The 13795-nt window shown below is 44.7% G+C and overlaps 1 protein-coding gene across 1 annotated transcript in view; it reads left to right on the plus strand.

The window, feature by feature from the left end:
* The window catches only part of fbrsl1 (fibrosin-like 1), a 744464-nt gene extending 740412 nt beyond the window's left edge, over positions 1–4052 (plus strand). Inside the window, 2 exon segments of the mRNA XM_034171080.1 lie at positions 1662–2497; positions 2500–4052. Of these exon segments, the coding sequence (XP_034026971.1) occupies positions 1662–2497; positions 2500–2966 (1303 nt within the window). The 3' untranslated portion in view covers positions 2967–4052.
* Positions 4053–13795: the final 9743 nt, after the last annotated feature.

The following is a 13795-nucleotide window of genomic DNA, read 5'->3' on the forward strand; positions in this document are numbered from 1 at the left end:
GGCCAGAGAAGCGTGCCGCATGACAAAAATGTTAAAGCTGACGTTGCTTCACAATGCAAGTGGTACACACACATCAGGCACAAAAGCTTCATACCATACCTGAGTACAAATTCCACCCACCTCACTAGGCAGAGTACTCTTGCATTATCTTACCTCACCATTTGTTGTGAACCCATGTGAAGTGAACCAATGCATTTACCAACAAAAATTCAGAGATTTTTTTTAAATGATTTGAGTATTTAATGTCAAGTTGGGACACTCTGATTAGCCCAAATTTCCAGCAAGCATTTAATTTCACCAGCAGAACAGAGAGATTCTCTCACTGCCAAGTTTGAGGACTGTTGCACAGCAATTATGTTACACCTTAAATAGCAGTCCACTTCCTTGTTTTGGTACAGTTTGTTTGCACACCATGCGGAAACTGTACTCATGTACAGTACACAGTTTTCACACTATACGGCTTTGGGGTCAAATTTACTCTGATCTGTGCCAGAGGCTGTGGTGTGAAAGCGTCCTCTGTATCCACAAGTAACCATTTGTTTGACATGGAGTCATTCCAGCAATATCCAGCTTTGCTCAGACTGCCAGTTCTTCCACATTATATACAGCAAGTGATCAGATCCGATCTGTGTGTCCGTGTGGATGCTATACTAACAACATAGTGCCCACCTGGGCATGTAAATGGTGTTTGGTGTGGCATATTTGAAAAAAAATTGGAGCATTGCCTAAAGCTTTTGCTCCGTTTCACTACAATTTTGCAGTCACACTGTGCGTCTGAAGCACAAGTGACCCAGAATGCATCCATGCATTATTAAGCCTGAAATACACTGCAAATGTCATGTCAGACATACACAACACATGCAACTGGACTGGGTTTCAGCTACTTTCAGCTGTAGCATCTCTGATCACTCTTTCTACAACTTCTCTTTGATAGAATGTTTATTCAACACTCCGTATCTTCTGTGACCGTTTTTAGATTTGATGTTAAAGGTTAGTTTGGGCTTGTGTGTGTGTGTGTGTGTGTGTGTGTGTGTGTGTGTGTGTGTGCGCCGTGAACAACCCCAACTGAACCTTGGCTGTCAGCTCACGTCATGTTGGAAGTTTGGTTTTCTGTTTTGGAGCAAGTGTTATTTTATTGGAGTGGGGGGGGGCACAATAATGAGCAGAGTGGTCAGCAGTGGCTGGGAGCGATGGAACTTGGGAGAGTACAGCTCCAAACTTCATGTCCATCAAAAGTGACACAGGTAACAAAACGCCCAGAACAATTCAAGATGATTCAATCTTGCAACATCGGATCAGATTCAGATTGGAAATGCACATAAATCAGATTTTTACTGGCAGTCTAAACACTGCCAAGGACAACCAGATGTCTCCATAGATCTGGTTAGAGTCCAAGGAATCTATCTTGGTGGATGCAAAAACAAACTGGATAGAGGGCAGAAATCCATTTGGGGGGTTTCTGGTTCCTCACTTACCTTCTCAAGTGCTGCAATCAGGGTAGCTATTGATTCATCATCCTGTGGTTATGGTACTCATTGTGGATGGTTACTGTTCAATACATCAATGTGTGATATTCCAGACTTTTATTGAGTTGAGATGGATTTGTAATCTGAATTATGTGTAGTAATTGACTAGCTTCCTCTTCACCTCTGCCATCACAGAGATTCAGTGGATCGCAACCGCCACTCCAACCGCTCATCTCCAGCTTCTGCACCGATCAACTACCAGATCAGCAGCCTGATACGTGCCAGCAGCCAGAACTCTAATGATTCGGGTCGCCATCATAGCGGCAGCGTAGACCGGGTTCGCGAGGCAGAGAAGGATCTGCTGGAGCGCCACAGAGAGTCCTCCACGCTAGTTGATGTTAAGGTGAAAGAGAGCCGCTCGCCTGGAAAGGAGGTGCTCGAGAGGAGATCCTCCGAAGACTCCATCAAACCTACTCAGCGTTCTCCATCTCCTTACTCCAAGGCAGCCCTCACTGAACAGGGCATGAAAATGGTCAGCGGGCCCCCACCTACACTCAAGGACAGCGAGAGGAAAGAGCCCCCACCTACAGAGCTCCTCCATAAGGTCAAAAATGACATGAAGATTAAGGAGGAGAGGAAGGAGGAGCAAGAGGTTATGGTGGTGAGTTCCGAACCCGCCTCCCAACCACCAGTTCAGTCTCTCCCTGTTCCTGTCTCCCAACCTGGAAACCCCCACCACAATCACCCACCTTTATCCCAGCAGCCTCCTCTTCATTCTCCACGTGGAAGCGACATCCCAGCACCGAGCCTACATGGAGTCCCCATGGCACACTCACTCCCTTTTTCTATGAGCACCATGCCCCAGATGGGCAGCCTAAATGTGCTCGACCGGGCCCGCATGGCTCCCTTCATGGGTGTGAGCCCTCTTGCGGTGGGTAGGGAGCGGCTACCTCACCCAGCCTTCCCTTGGGACCCTCTTAGGGAGGCGTACCGGAGCCTGGACCTGCAGCGCCGCATGGACTTTCAGTTAAGGCTGAGCAAGGACATCGCTTCCCCAGCATGTACGAACAGGAGCGTGCATATCGTGAGAGGGAAGCTCACAACTACTCTCACCACGAACACCTGCTGGAGGTGCGCAGGGAGCACGAGAGGATGAGGCAGCAGGCGGAGGAGCGAGAACGGCTTCACCTGAGGGAGGAGCTGGACAGAGCACGACTCCATCAGTTGCACCAGTCCCCTATGGAAGGCCACCTCCCCCACATGCCCCCCTTTATGCCCCACCTAGGGGGCATGCCCTACCCTAGACTCAGCCCCTCCACAGGACACAACGGCCCTCTCAACAGAACGCCCCCTACTGCCGCTCTCAGTGCCCCTCCTCCCCTTGTACCAGCTGGCAGCGCCAGGCCAGCCTCGCCCAGGAGGACTACTCCGCTTACAACCACCCAAGACCCACGGGACTACTCCCCATCTCGCAACCCGAAAGAGGTAGAGGCACGGTAGCTTCTGAGGAAAAGTGCACAGTCTTAGTAGACCGTCACGTGTCCCGCTCCCCCAAAACCGACACGTTACTATGAACAAAATGCACTTAAGCAGAGAAGAGTATAAATAAATCCCAGAGGAAAGGGTGTGATTGTACAAAGTCAAAGTGAGTCAGGCTGACTTTTATTTTTTAGTGGACTAAAGGTTGAATCATGTCTGTAAAGAGAACACACGTGTGTTGTATGTTTATATTATCCAACGTAAATATTTGATAATTATTAATATATTAATCTAATACCTTTTTTTCAGCTTTGTGCAAAAGAGAGGTCCTGAAATGAGTTTGTACATTTCCTATCCTTGTTCCATGTATAGATATCATTTCTATGAATTTAATGTATTTTGTGCTTTAGTCACGCCTTTTACAATATTTATCCCAGTTGATTGTGAGACATATGCATTATGACCCACTGTAAAGACTGGATTTTGGTTTCAATAATTTAACCTCATGGTACCAGGATATCCTCAATGACAATGTACGACGTTACATTATTTGTTTTGCCTTTGAGATATGCAGATAAATATATATTATGAGGTCTTTGGTCAGTCTCTGTACAGAAAACTGATGTAAATAACTTGTTGACATTTCTTTGCTGCAAAATTGCCTTGTAAATTTATTAGGCTTTTTAACCATTTCTAGAAAAAACAAAATTAAAGATGGGAATCTCTTACCTGGTGGATGTCATGGTAACTGAGACACCTGGGCTGCGGTAGGAGGTTTGAAAAGTGGGTGTTGTTAGGGGGTCATAAAGGATCATCAGGAATCTATGCAAAGCATCATCCAGCACCCTGATGGAGGCATCACGCGGGGGTGGGGGGGCAGTAGGTGGACAGAAACTCAGATTACCACGTTTATTTTCACCAATGGAAATAATGGAGTTACTCAGACTTCCAGGTCACAAACTGGACCACTCACGGACAGAAAAGGAGTACACATTCAGTGGGCGGTTAAAGGACTTTCTCTGTCAACATTGTGGTGTTGTGCAGTTGTTTTTCTTAGGCTCTTGTATACAAAACAAGTAGAATTTTAGGCGTGAAAAAAATGACAATGAACATTTATGGTTTAAAATGTACGGAATAAAGTTTGGACCTAATGTCATATGTTTGTGACTTTTTGCCACTTTTTTACTCTTTTTTTCACTTTTTTAGAGCCGGTAACTCTGTGTATAAGGAGCTGGCCTGCCAATATGTAGACCTGGGTTCAAATCCCCTCATTCTATGTGTCTATAATTTCCCAGTTCACCCAGCTGTCAAAGGGTACTTTTTTGGCTGGTGAAATAACCTGGATATGACTCACGTTCCATCCAGGAGGTGTTGTAGACACTCATCCACTTCACGCTATAGAATCTAGAGATAAGCAGGAGCACCAGCGGGCCTTAGAGTCTATACAGGACTTATTTCTTTGCGTTCCCATAATGCTTGTGCCTCCATTTTTAGCATTTAGACCATGTGATGGCAAAGCGTTCAGTGCACTTGCTTCCAAAACAGAAGCTTTGTGGTTCAAGACCACCTGTAACCATTTTCAATGTAAGGTGGAGTTACATCATAAAATGCATCTGGTGTAGAATTTGTACCAAATCCAACATGCAGATCCATATCATATCTGCTGTGCTGTGGGCATAAATGGAGAAGCCAAAAGAATGAGAAAGAAAGACTATTTGCTCATCGTGTACAAGGCTATTACTTTGAAATCATAAAGCCAACATACTTGGCTGGCAGAGTATCAGATCATTTGACCATAAACTGTCATACATGTGTTGCGGATCTCTTCAGAGGCGATCAATGAGATTGGGCCGTGGCATTACAGGGAGGGACTAATAGGACATCGATTTTGTATGAAAGCCGGTTTTGAGTGTTTGTGTTACAGGTAACCGGTATTGACCGGCAGCCCAGCGGCATATTGACCTGCGGTCTGGACTCATTAAGAGGAGCGATGCCTGGGAGGCAGGCTATCAGGTGGTGGAGAAAAGGCTGTTCTCTTCTCCTATGCCTCTTCTCCTCATGGTCCCCATTCATCTGTTCCTCTAATGAGGCCGGAAGATGCTCCTGAGTGAGCTGAGCAGGGAGTCCTAATGCGCTCCGTCCGGCTATTGACAAGACCTCAGCTCTGCTTGCTGCCTGTCTGCAAATGGATGTTTTATCCTGATGATGACCCGAGTCCTCGTTTTGCTGCTATGTGCCGTGCGGCCCACCAATCCTGTCCCATGGCATCAGCCTGTAATGATGGTGTGGATCAAACCGTAGCCAGGTCATTAGGGGATGTTACTGAAAATCAATGGTGGTCCTGTGTCTCATGCACTCCAGCAGGGTTTTTTTTCTAGAAGGGCCCCTTGAAAAGACTGCTTGAATGAGGCCGGTGTATTGGGAAGACTTGAATCACTATCACTTTCAATTTAGCCTCCCTGTAATTGAGCCACATATTCTACCGACGGGGTCCATCTGTCAGCAGCTTTCTTCATGTGTGCTTTTAGTCCTAATCATCCAGTCAACGGCAGATACTTAACACTTGGATTTGTTACGCCATTGTGATTTTTTTCCACCCCGCCCATTTTCGTGTAACTATTATTTACCAACCATGCCTTGATGGTCGAAGAAAAACACACGCCTTACATTTTCCCCCCCCGACTCAATCACTCTGTCCTGTGCTCAATCCATTTAACGCCCAAGTGTGGAATGGCCCTCCGGAGATGAAAAGCTCCATCAATTTCACTCATCGTCTGGCAAGGTCAATTTATTTCAGCACACAGTCCATCATAAGATGGGAATCAATTGACACATTGCAGAGCATATCCAACCCAAGATGGGTTATTACAGCGGCTGCAATTGTCAGCTCTTTCCAGCACTTTTCTTCACGTGTCCATGCTTTTATTTTTTTCCCCTTCTGCTTCTCCTGCCTGGCACTGTGATTTTCTGTTTCATAAAATGGAACATATTTCATATTTGTGCAGACACTGTTACAATGACAGACCATGCTGTGTCTTAAAAAACAACTATGATACAAGATATTTGCTTTTTAAACATTTCTCCTGGATAATCCCAATTAATAGGATACGCTGGTATCTGAAGTACAACGTGGTCTTATTGTTCCTCTAATCCCCATTCATTTATCTGTGAGAAACCTCTCAACACTGAGGGTTGGGGATTGAATTTCCACGGTCTCAAATACCTCCAAAAACCACTTGGCACAGATCTTACCTCAAAGACTGGAGCAGGCCTAAGGGTTTTTTTAATGGAGCACAATGGCAGTTAATAACAGTGCCAAGCTAATAAGATGGGCAACAAATGAATGGATGAACCCAAGCTGCTTTTCTCTCTTGCTCGCTCTTCCCCTGCTGATAAAATATGTATGAAAGTGTTTTTGGGCAGCTACATAGCGCCTCCATGGACTCTACGGCCAGTGAGAGCTAATGCATTTGTTCCCATTTGAAGGCTGTTTTGAAATGGAGATTGGTCATGAGAAGAGGCGGCCCTGCCATCATCACATTTGAACTGCTGGGGCGTCTGCTGGACCTGGTGATTTGGGAAACTGGCGTTGAAGCTCATCTCTCAGCGGGGGTTAGTAAACTCTGACGAGACCAATTCTTCACCGCTAAACTATATCTGAACTGTGAACTGAACGCGTCCAGTCAAGGACTTTGGCAGCGTGATGCCTCTCATGGCGCTCATTGTAGACCCGGTTCTTTTGACCACCTAAAAAGGCTAGCGGCATCCATCCATCTATATTGCGGCCTTTTTTTAGCCGGCAGTGTCAACAGAGCAGCAGCTGACACTAACCAGGCCAGTCAGCAGTTAAGGAGCTAATTTGGAAACAGCCAAATGGTGTGAATTCCAGACGCCGGTGACAAAGTGCTGTCTAATGTCTTCTGGACCTTTGACAAATATTCTCCCCCAATATGACCGCTCAGGCTGTTTGCAGAGGACTGCCGACATCACATGGGACCCAGAGAATTCTTCGGAACAGAGAGAAGCCCAGATCTGAACAGAGGGAAATTAAGAGGGATGGAAAAGGAGGACATCCAGAACACCGTCAGCCAAAATAAGTTTTCCAGTTTGATTTGATTTTGAGGATTTTTCCATCATTTAGTGGAAGCTCACAGTTGCCCACACTGGCCATATTATGTACACGAGCCATAAAAACGAATAACATTTATGCAGCTGGGTGCGTCTGGTGGTGTGTTCATACGGGGAGCCGCAGGATGGCACCGCGCCGCTGCACCGCTGTTTCTGTTCTATGTATGGGCACTGGAGAAGTAATGGGGAGGAGTGGGTGGTGGAAAAGGAGGTTCTCAACTGCTTACAATGAGGTTTTAAAAAAAAAAAAAAAAATCAAGGCAAATGGAGGCCATACGTGACTCGTCCAATTTGGCACGGCCAACGCGCATGATTAGCCGTAGAGACATTAATCAAAAGTGGCTCAGTGTTTGCAGGGGCAGTGAGCGGCACTGCCAGCTGGTGACAGCATGGCTTGTGTGCACGGGCCAAGATTGAAGTTTATTTGAATATGGCTCTCGCCATGACCGTATTTCTCCAGAGCTCAGTTAGCAGAGCGTTCTCTGGCTCATCACTGCGATCGACTCCCCCAGCCGCTTGGCACCTGAGAAGGCGGAAGTTTTTCCAAGCCGCAGAATGAGAATTACGATTTAGTCCATCCTCTCCGGTGGCGTGGGCATATTCATAAGCGTTTATTCTGTTTGACGTTGGAAGAGATGCAGCAGCTCGTTCTTGGCACCCAGGATTGAGGATTTCCTTTCCAAAATGAAATTATGGAATTGACAGAGAGGCTGTGTTGCAGTCTATGAACTAATAACACATTTAAAAATACAACATGCTGTCTTTCCACATAAAGCCCAGTGCTGTAAAACCTGACAAGCTCGTCCAACTCATTACCTCAAACCAATTAAGCAAAGTTAAATAAATCAAGTGTCAATAATTACTTTAGGTAAAAACCAACTTGACAGATCAGTGTTAAATTAACAGTATTTTCAAGTACACTGCACTGATTCATAACCATCTGGATCATAAAAGATTTGATGGTGGTCTTTGTCCTATAGATGTGCTATAATTCATTTTTCTGCCACTAGACAAACATCTCAGGACCAAAACACAGCATTGAACAGGTCTAATGTGTGTGGAGAAAAAAAAAAGATTCCACTCTGACCATATTCTTTTTCATAGGCTTTAATTATTCTTATAATTATTATTATTATGAATTATGAACTAGATGTCAGAATAAGAGATTTTTCTTCCATAATTTAGTATTTACATGACTTTGCATGTTCTCCCTGTTGTTCATGTGGGTTCACTCCCACTTCCAAAGATATGCTTTGGAACTTTTAAATTGGCCGTAGGTGTGCATGTGGGTGTGAATCACCCTTGTCTGTCTATATGTGGCCCTGCGATAGACTGCCGTCCTGCCTGGTGTGTCTACCCCACCTCTCGGCCAATGACCGCTAGGATAGGCTCCAGCTAGCTCCAGCAACCCCCCCCAGCCCCACCCGACTCGACCTGAGATTGGAGGAAACAGGAACAGAAGATGAATGGGTGAATCATGTATTTTACAAAAATCGTTCCATTCACTTGTGTATTTATTTATTATTTATTGTATTTATATACGAATGAGACGCTTTCATTGCTATGCTCCTTGCTGCTGTCATTGCTTCCAGAGTAGCTCGTATAGATTAGAGCTTCATTTTATCCAATTAGATACTGTCTCCAGGTGAAAACTCTTTGCTTAGGCCTTCAGAATGTCAAGAGAATCCTCCTGCTGTTAAACATATGAAGAAGATGCTCTTGATTGTCATATTCCTAAACCAATCAGATTTTCAGTTTGTTATGCTGGGCGTGTTGTTTAGCTAACCCTGGCCTCCTAGCTGGCTGCAGTTATGTTAGTGGTATGGATGAACTGAACATAGAGCCAGTAGGCTAACAGATAACGTAGCTTTTAAGTTCAAGTACTCATTCATTTAAACTCTCTTTCTTGGCTTTTAGATTTTAGGTGTAGGGGAAATGGCTGCAGAGCAGCAGAAAGCTTCTGGGCTTAAGATTAAAGAGGCTAAATGAACATTCATGATGAACTTTGCCCATGTTCAGAAGTGTTTCTCTACTGTAGCTTACAGTCGCATAGGTGGTAGAGTTGGACAGAGACACCAACAAGGGTGCCATCTTGGAAGTACTAATGTTACAATGTTAATCAAAATAAAGGTTTTGAAAATGAATCCTCAGTTCGTCCATATTTCATTTTGGTTTCTGTCTGGACGGTTCCTCGTTGTTTGCATAGTTCCCATAACGTTAGCATTCCATTTGACTCTCTAACCTCCAGCCTCGGTCCCACCGAATAATGAACTGAAGGAGCCACGCATGGGTGTGGGGTGATTATTCGAAGAATGACCCACATTTTGATCTATCACGTATCCACTATGAAGGTGCCACTATGCGCCTCTCTGTACCCCACATGTGCCGCATAGCAACCTCTAGTGAGCCACGACCGACCTGTCATTACAGCCTCGAATGGCTCGCATCAGCCACACTAAGCCACGTAGTGCCATGATAGCGCCATGATAACGCCATGTTGGCGCACGTTTAGGCATGAGTTTGGTCCAAACCTCCAGCCCTCCCACACCTGGTCCCTTCAAAGTGTGGGTTTTCAATTCACAGAAGCATTTAAAGATGTCCCTTCTTTTTCTTTTTTCTTTTTTTTTTACGCAGTCCAAAAATAGACACTCCAGCAGAGTTCCGCAGTTGTTCACTGTGTGCCAGGCTGCTGTCCACCTGTAATGCACCAGACCAGCTAGACCCGAACCACGGGTTCCTGGAGAGCCGCCTCTGTGCTCCTCGCTGGCTCCGCAGCTCTCTGGCTTTTCTTCTGCGGCTTTAAACATACAAAACTTTGTTTGTCCGTTTATTTCTGCAAAATTGCTCTTTTGTGCGCGCGCTGCTGTTGTCCTTTCATGGACAGCTGCCTCTGTGCTCCTTTCCATCCGTGGCTTGCTGGCTTTATTTTTTCCCTGGCTTTAAACAATCATTTTTACAACGTGAATCCACTTTTGACTTTGTGTTTGTCCGTTTATTTCTGCAAAAACGCTCTTTTGCGCGCGGTGCCGTTCTGCATATAGAATGAGGTGGCCGTTTTATTATATACACCTGTGGATCATATATATATATATATACTTCTTTATTTCTTCCGCAGCTTACAAGTCACCATGATACAACTTTTAACTTTGTGTTATGTCTTCAAAATCGCTCTTTTGCACGCATGCTGCTGTTGTCCTTTCATGGACAGCCGCCTCTGTGCTCTAAGTGGCTTCCTAGTCCAACATCTTGCACGAACGCTGACAATATCTGAACGGATCAATAACTAAAGCTCCGACCATGCAAGCTGAATGTATCATCCTTGTATCGCTGAGGACTCGTCTGTGTGGGACGATTAGCAACATTCTCATACAGAAAAAATAGTGGCAACTACTTTATATCCAAACATTTGTGGCTGGCCTGCGTGTGCACACACGTGGTTGTCAAGACAACCAGACCCTCATCTGCCGGTGCTGCGGGCATGAGGACTGGGCTGGCTGCGCTCGGTCTCTTACCTGCTGTCAGTCACATTGATTTCGTTTAAAGCATCAAGGTCAATGTTCACTTCATTTTTCTTTCATTAGTTTAATTTTTGTTTTGTTCCTTTTTTAGCACTCTTGTTTTGCAGGCTTTTCAATGATGGGAAAAGTGCAGTATCATTCGTCCACCTTTTCTCAGCGATTTGTGACTTTGTGACTTTTTTTCCTACATTCAGCTATTCCTGTCTGCCGTGTGGAGAGATACTTTTGTGCTGCAGAATTGAGCCAAACTTGGCACACTTATACTTTGACATACGGGGTGTGACATAGTCTGAGCACTGTAGTAGTAGTAGTTGTCGTCATAGTAGTAATAGCAGATATCTCTTCTTAATGCAGCTTTAGTCACACCATAACAGGTCACTGTCATCAACAACTGTACTGCAGTAACACACTTGCAGGCAAACAAATATTTGATGAAAATAGTTTTTCTGTCATCTGTGATGAAAGTGTGCAGCGCGTTGCTCGATAAGCACTGGTTTTAAGACTATATTTAATGTTTGTCATCAGGACATTAAGAGTCTAACATACACACAAAACACGAGCTGATACAGAAAAATCCAGAGGGATCATAGTCTTCATTAGGTTGTTGTTGTTTTTTTGACATTCCAGGCCTGACTCTGCCTGCGTCTTTGATAATTTTGTCTCGCAGAAACCAGGCTTTGAAAGGCTCTTATCTCCTATCAAGGCAGGACTTTCATGCACCGAGATAACAAAGTACCTTATCTCGCTGTGTTTGTTAGTGTCACAGCTTAAGGGTCTTGTTGTAACACTTGCAGTGGAGCTTGCAGAGGGGATTGTTTGCAGATTAGTCGACAGAGGCCTCTGGAGGTTGGGTTCAAAATGCCTGTCTCGCAAACATTCTTCTATATGCATATGGACACGTGTGTATCAGGGTAACTGGCGGGCACCACACATACAACAGTGACAGGTTGGTGACTTTAAACACCATGAGATGTTTACCTCATCAGACAAGTCAAAATTAAAACGTAAACAAGAGCAATCTAACATTCCTGATGTCCGCCAAGGGTTGATGAGGACTCAAAATCACAGATATGTGATTCACATCGTGACCCAGACTTTACCTGGATCCAGATTCCACAACACAATGCAATAATGTTATATGGATCCAGAATGGTCCGACTGATCAAAATGTTGCAATCTGATATTTAATGCACAAGCTGAAACAAAACAGAGTCTTCCTGATCTTGGTTTTACATCATGATGTCGTGTCCGTGAAGTATACTCAACAAAAATATAAATGCAACACTTTTGGTTTTGCTCCCATTTTGTATGAGATGAACTCAAAGATCTAAAACTTCTTCCACATACACAATATCACCATTTCCCTCAAATATTGTTCACAAACCAGTCTAAATCTGTGATAGTGAGCACTTCTCCTTTGCTGAGATAATCCATCCCACCTCACAGGTGTGCCATATCAAGATGCTGATTAGACACCATGATTAGTGCACAGGTGTGCCTTAGACTGCCCACAATAAAAGGCCACTCTGAAAGGTGCAGTTTTATCACACAGCACAATGCCACAGATGTCGCAAGATTTGAGGGAGCATGCAATTGGCATGCTGACAGCAGGAATGTCAACCAGACCTGTTGCTCGTGTATTGAATGTTCATTTCTCTACCATAAGCCGTCTCCAAAGGCGTTTCAGAGAATTTGGCAGTACATCCAACCAGCCTCACAACCGCAGACCACGTGTAACCACACCAGCCCAGGACCTCCACATCCAGCATGTTCACCTCCAAGATCGTCTGAGACCAACCACTCGGACAGCTGCTGAAACAATCGGTTTGCATAACCAAAGAATTTCTGCACAAACTGTCAGAAACCGTCTCAGGGAAGCTCATCTGCATGCTCGTCGTCCTCATCGGGGTCTCGACCTGACTCCAGTTCGTCGTCGTAACCGACTTGAGTGGGCAAATGCTCACATTCGCTGGCGTTTGGCACGTTGGAGAGGTGTTCTCTTCACGGATGATGCGAAGGAGATATGTTGCACTGCATGAGGCAAATGGTGGTCCCACCAGATACTGACTGGTATCCCCCCCCCAATAAAACAAAACTGCACCTTTCAGAGTGGCCTTTTATTGTGGACAGTCTAAGGCACACCTGTGCACTAATCATGGTGTCTAATCAGCATCTTGATATGGCACACCTGTGAGGTGGGATGGATTATCTCAGCAAAGGAGAAGTGCTCACTAGCACAGATTTCGACTGGTTTGTGAACAATATTTGAGGGAAATGGTGATATTGTGTATGTGGAAAAAGTTTTAGACCTTTGAGTTCATCTCATACAAAATGGGAGCAAAACCAAAAGTGTTGCGTTTATATTTTTGTTGAGTGATCCAGAATCCGGATCCAGATCACCTCTTCCAAAATTCTTCCAAGGCTTAGCACCAATGTGTGGTGAAAATTTGGTAAAAATCTGTTAAGTAGTTTTGACGTAAACCTGAAAATCAACAAAGTGAAGCATACAAATTGAAATCCTGATCCAGAATCTGGATCCGGATCACCTCCAAAATTCAGTGGAGTCTTCCATGCCCTAATAAGTATCTCTTGTGCAAACTTTGTGGGAATCCGTAAAGTAGTTTAGATGTAATCCTTAAAAGCCTCTATAAAGTGAAATCTTGATCCAGAATCCAGATCCGGATCACCTCCAAAATTCAGTGGAGACTTTCATGGCCTAATATCTGTCTGTGGTGAAAATTCGTCAACATCCGTGCAGTAGTTATGATGTAATCCTGCTAATAGACAGACAGACAAACAAATAAAATGCTGATGATTTTACTACGTCCTTGACGGACGTAATAACCCCAGATAAGCTTCAATGAATGTTGTTCTAAAATTAGGACATACCATTAACCTTTTTTTAAATGAGCTTCAACAGTATTTGAAGTACTCTGGGCAGTCTGTGAGGCCCGATCCCTAATCATCGCTCTGCAACACACAAGAGCAGGCAAAACTCTGGTGGCTTCAGCCATCTGGCTATCTCACAACAACCCTTAGCTACACAGTGGCTCACTCAGCCAACAACTGGGATGTTGAAGGCCAGCCATTTAACACATCACAACAACAAGCTCTGCTATCAGGCAACAGGCTCTTCTCAGGCCTCGTATCTCTGCCACTAAAGAATGTCTCGTCTCTTTGCCTCCACTGGCTGATTTAGCCCTG

This window comes from Thalassophryne amazonica, chromosome 5 (genome assembly GCF_902500255.1).
Source record: "Thalassophryne amazonica chromosome 5, fThaAma1.1, whole genome shotgun sequence".
Taxonomy (NCBI): domain Eukaryota; kingdom Metazoa; phylum Chordata; class Actinopteri; order Batrachoidiformes; family Batrachoididae; genus Thalassophryne; species Thalassophryne amazonica.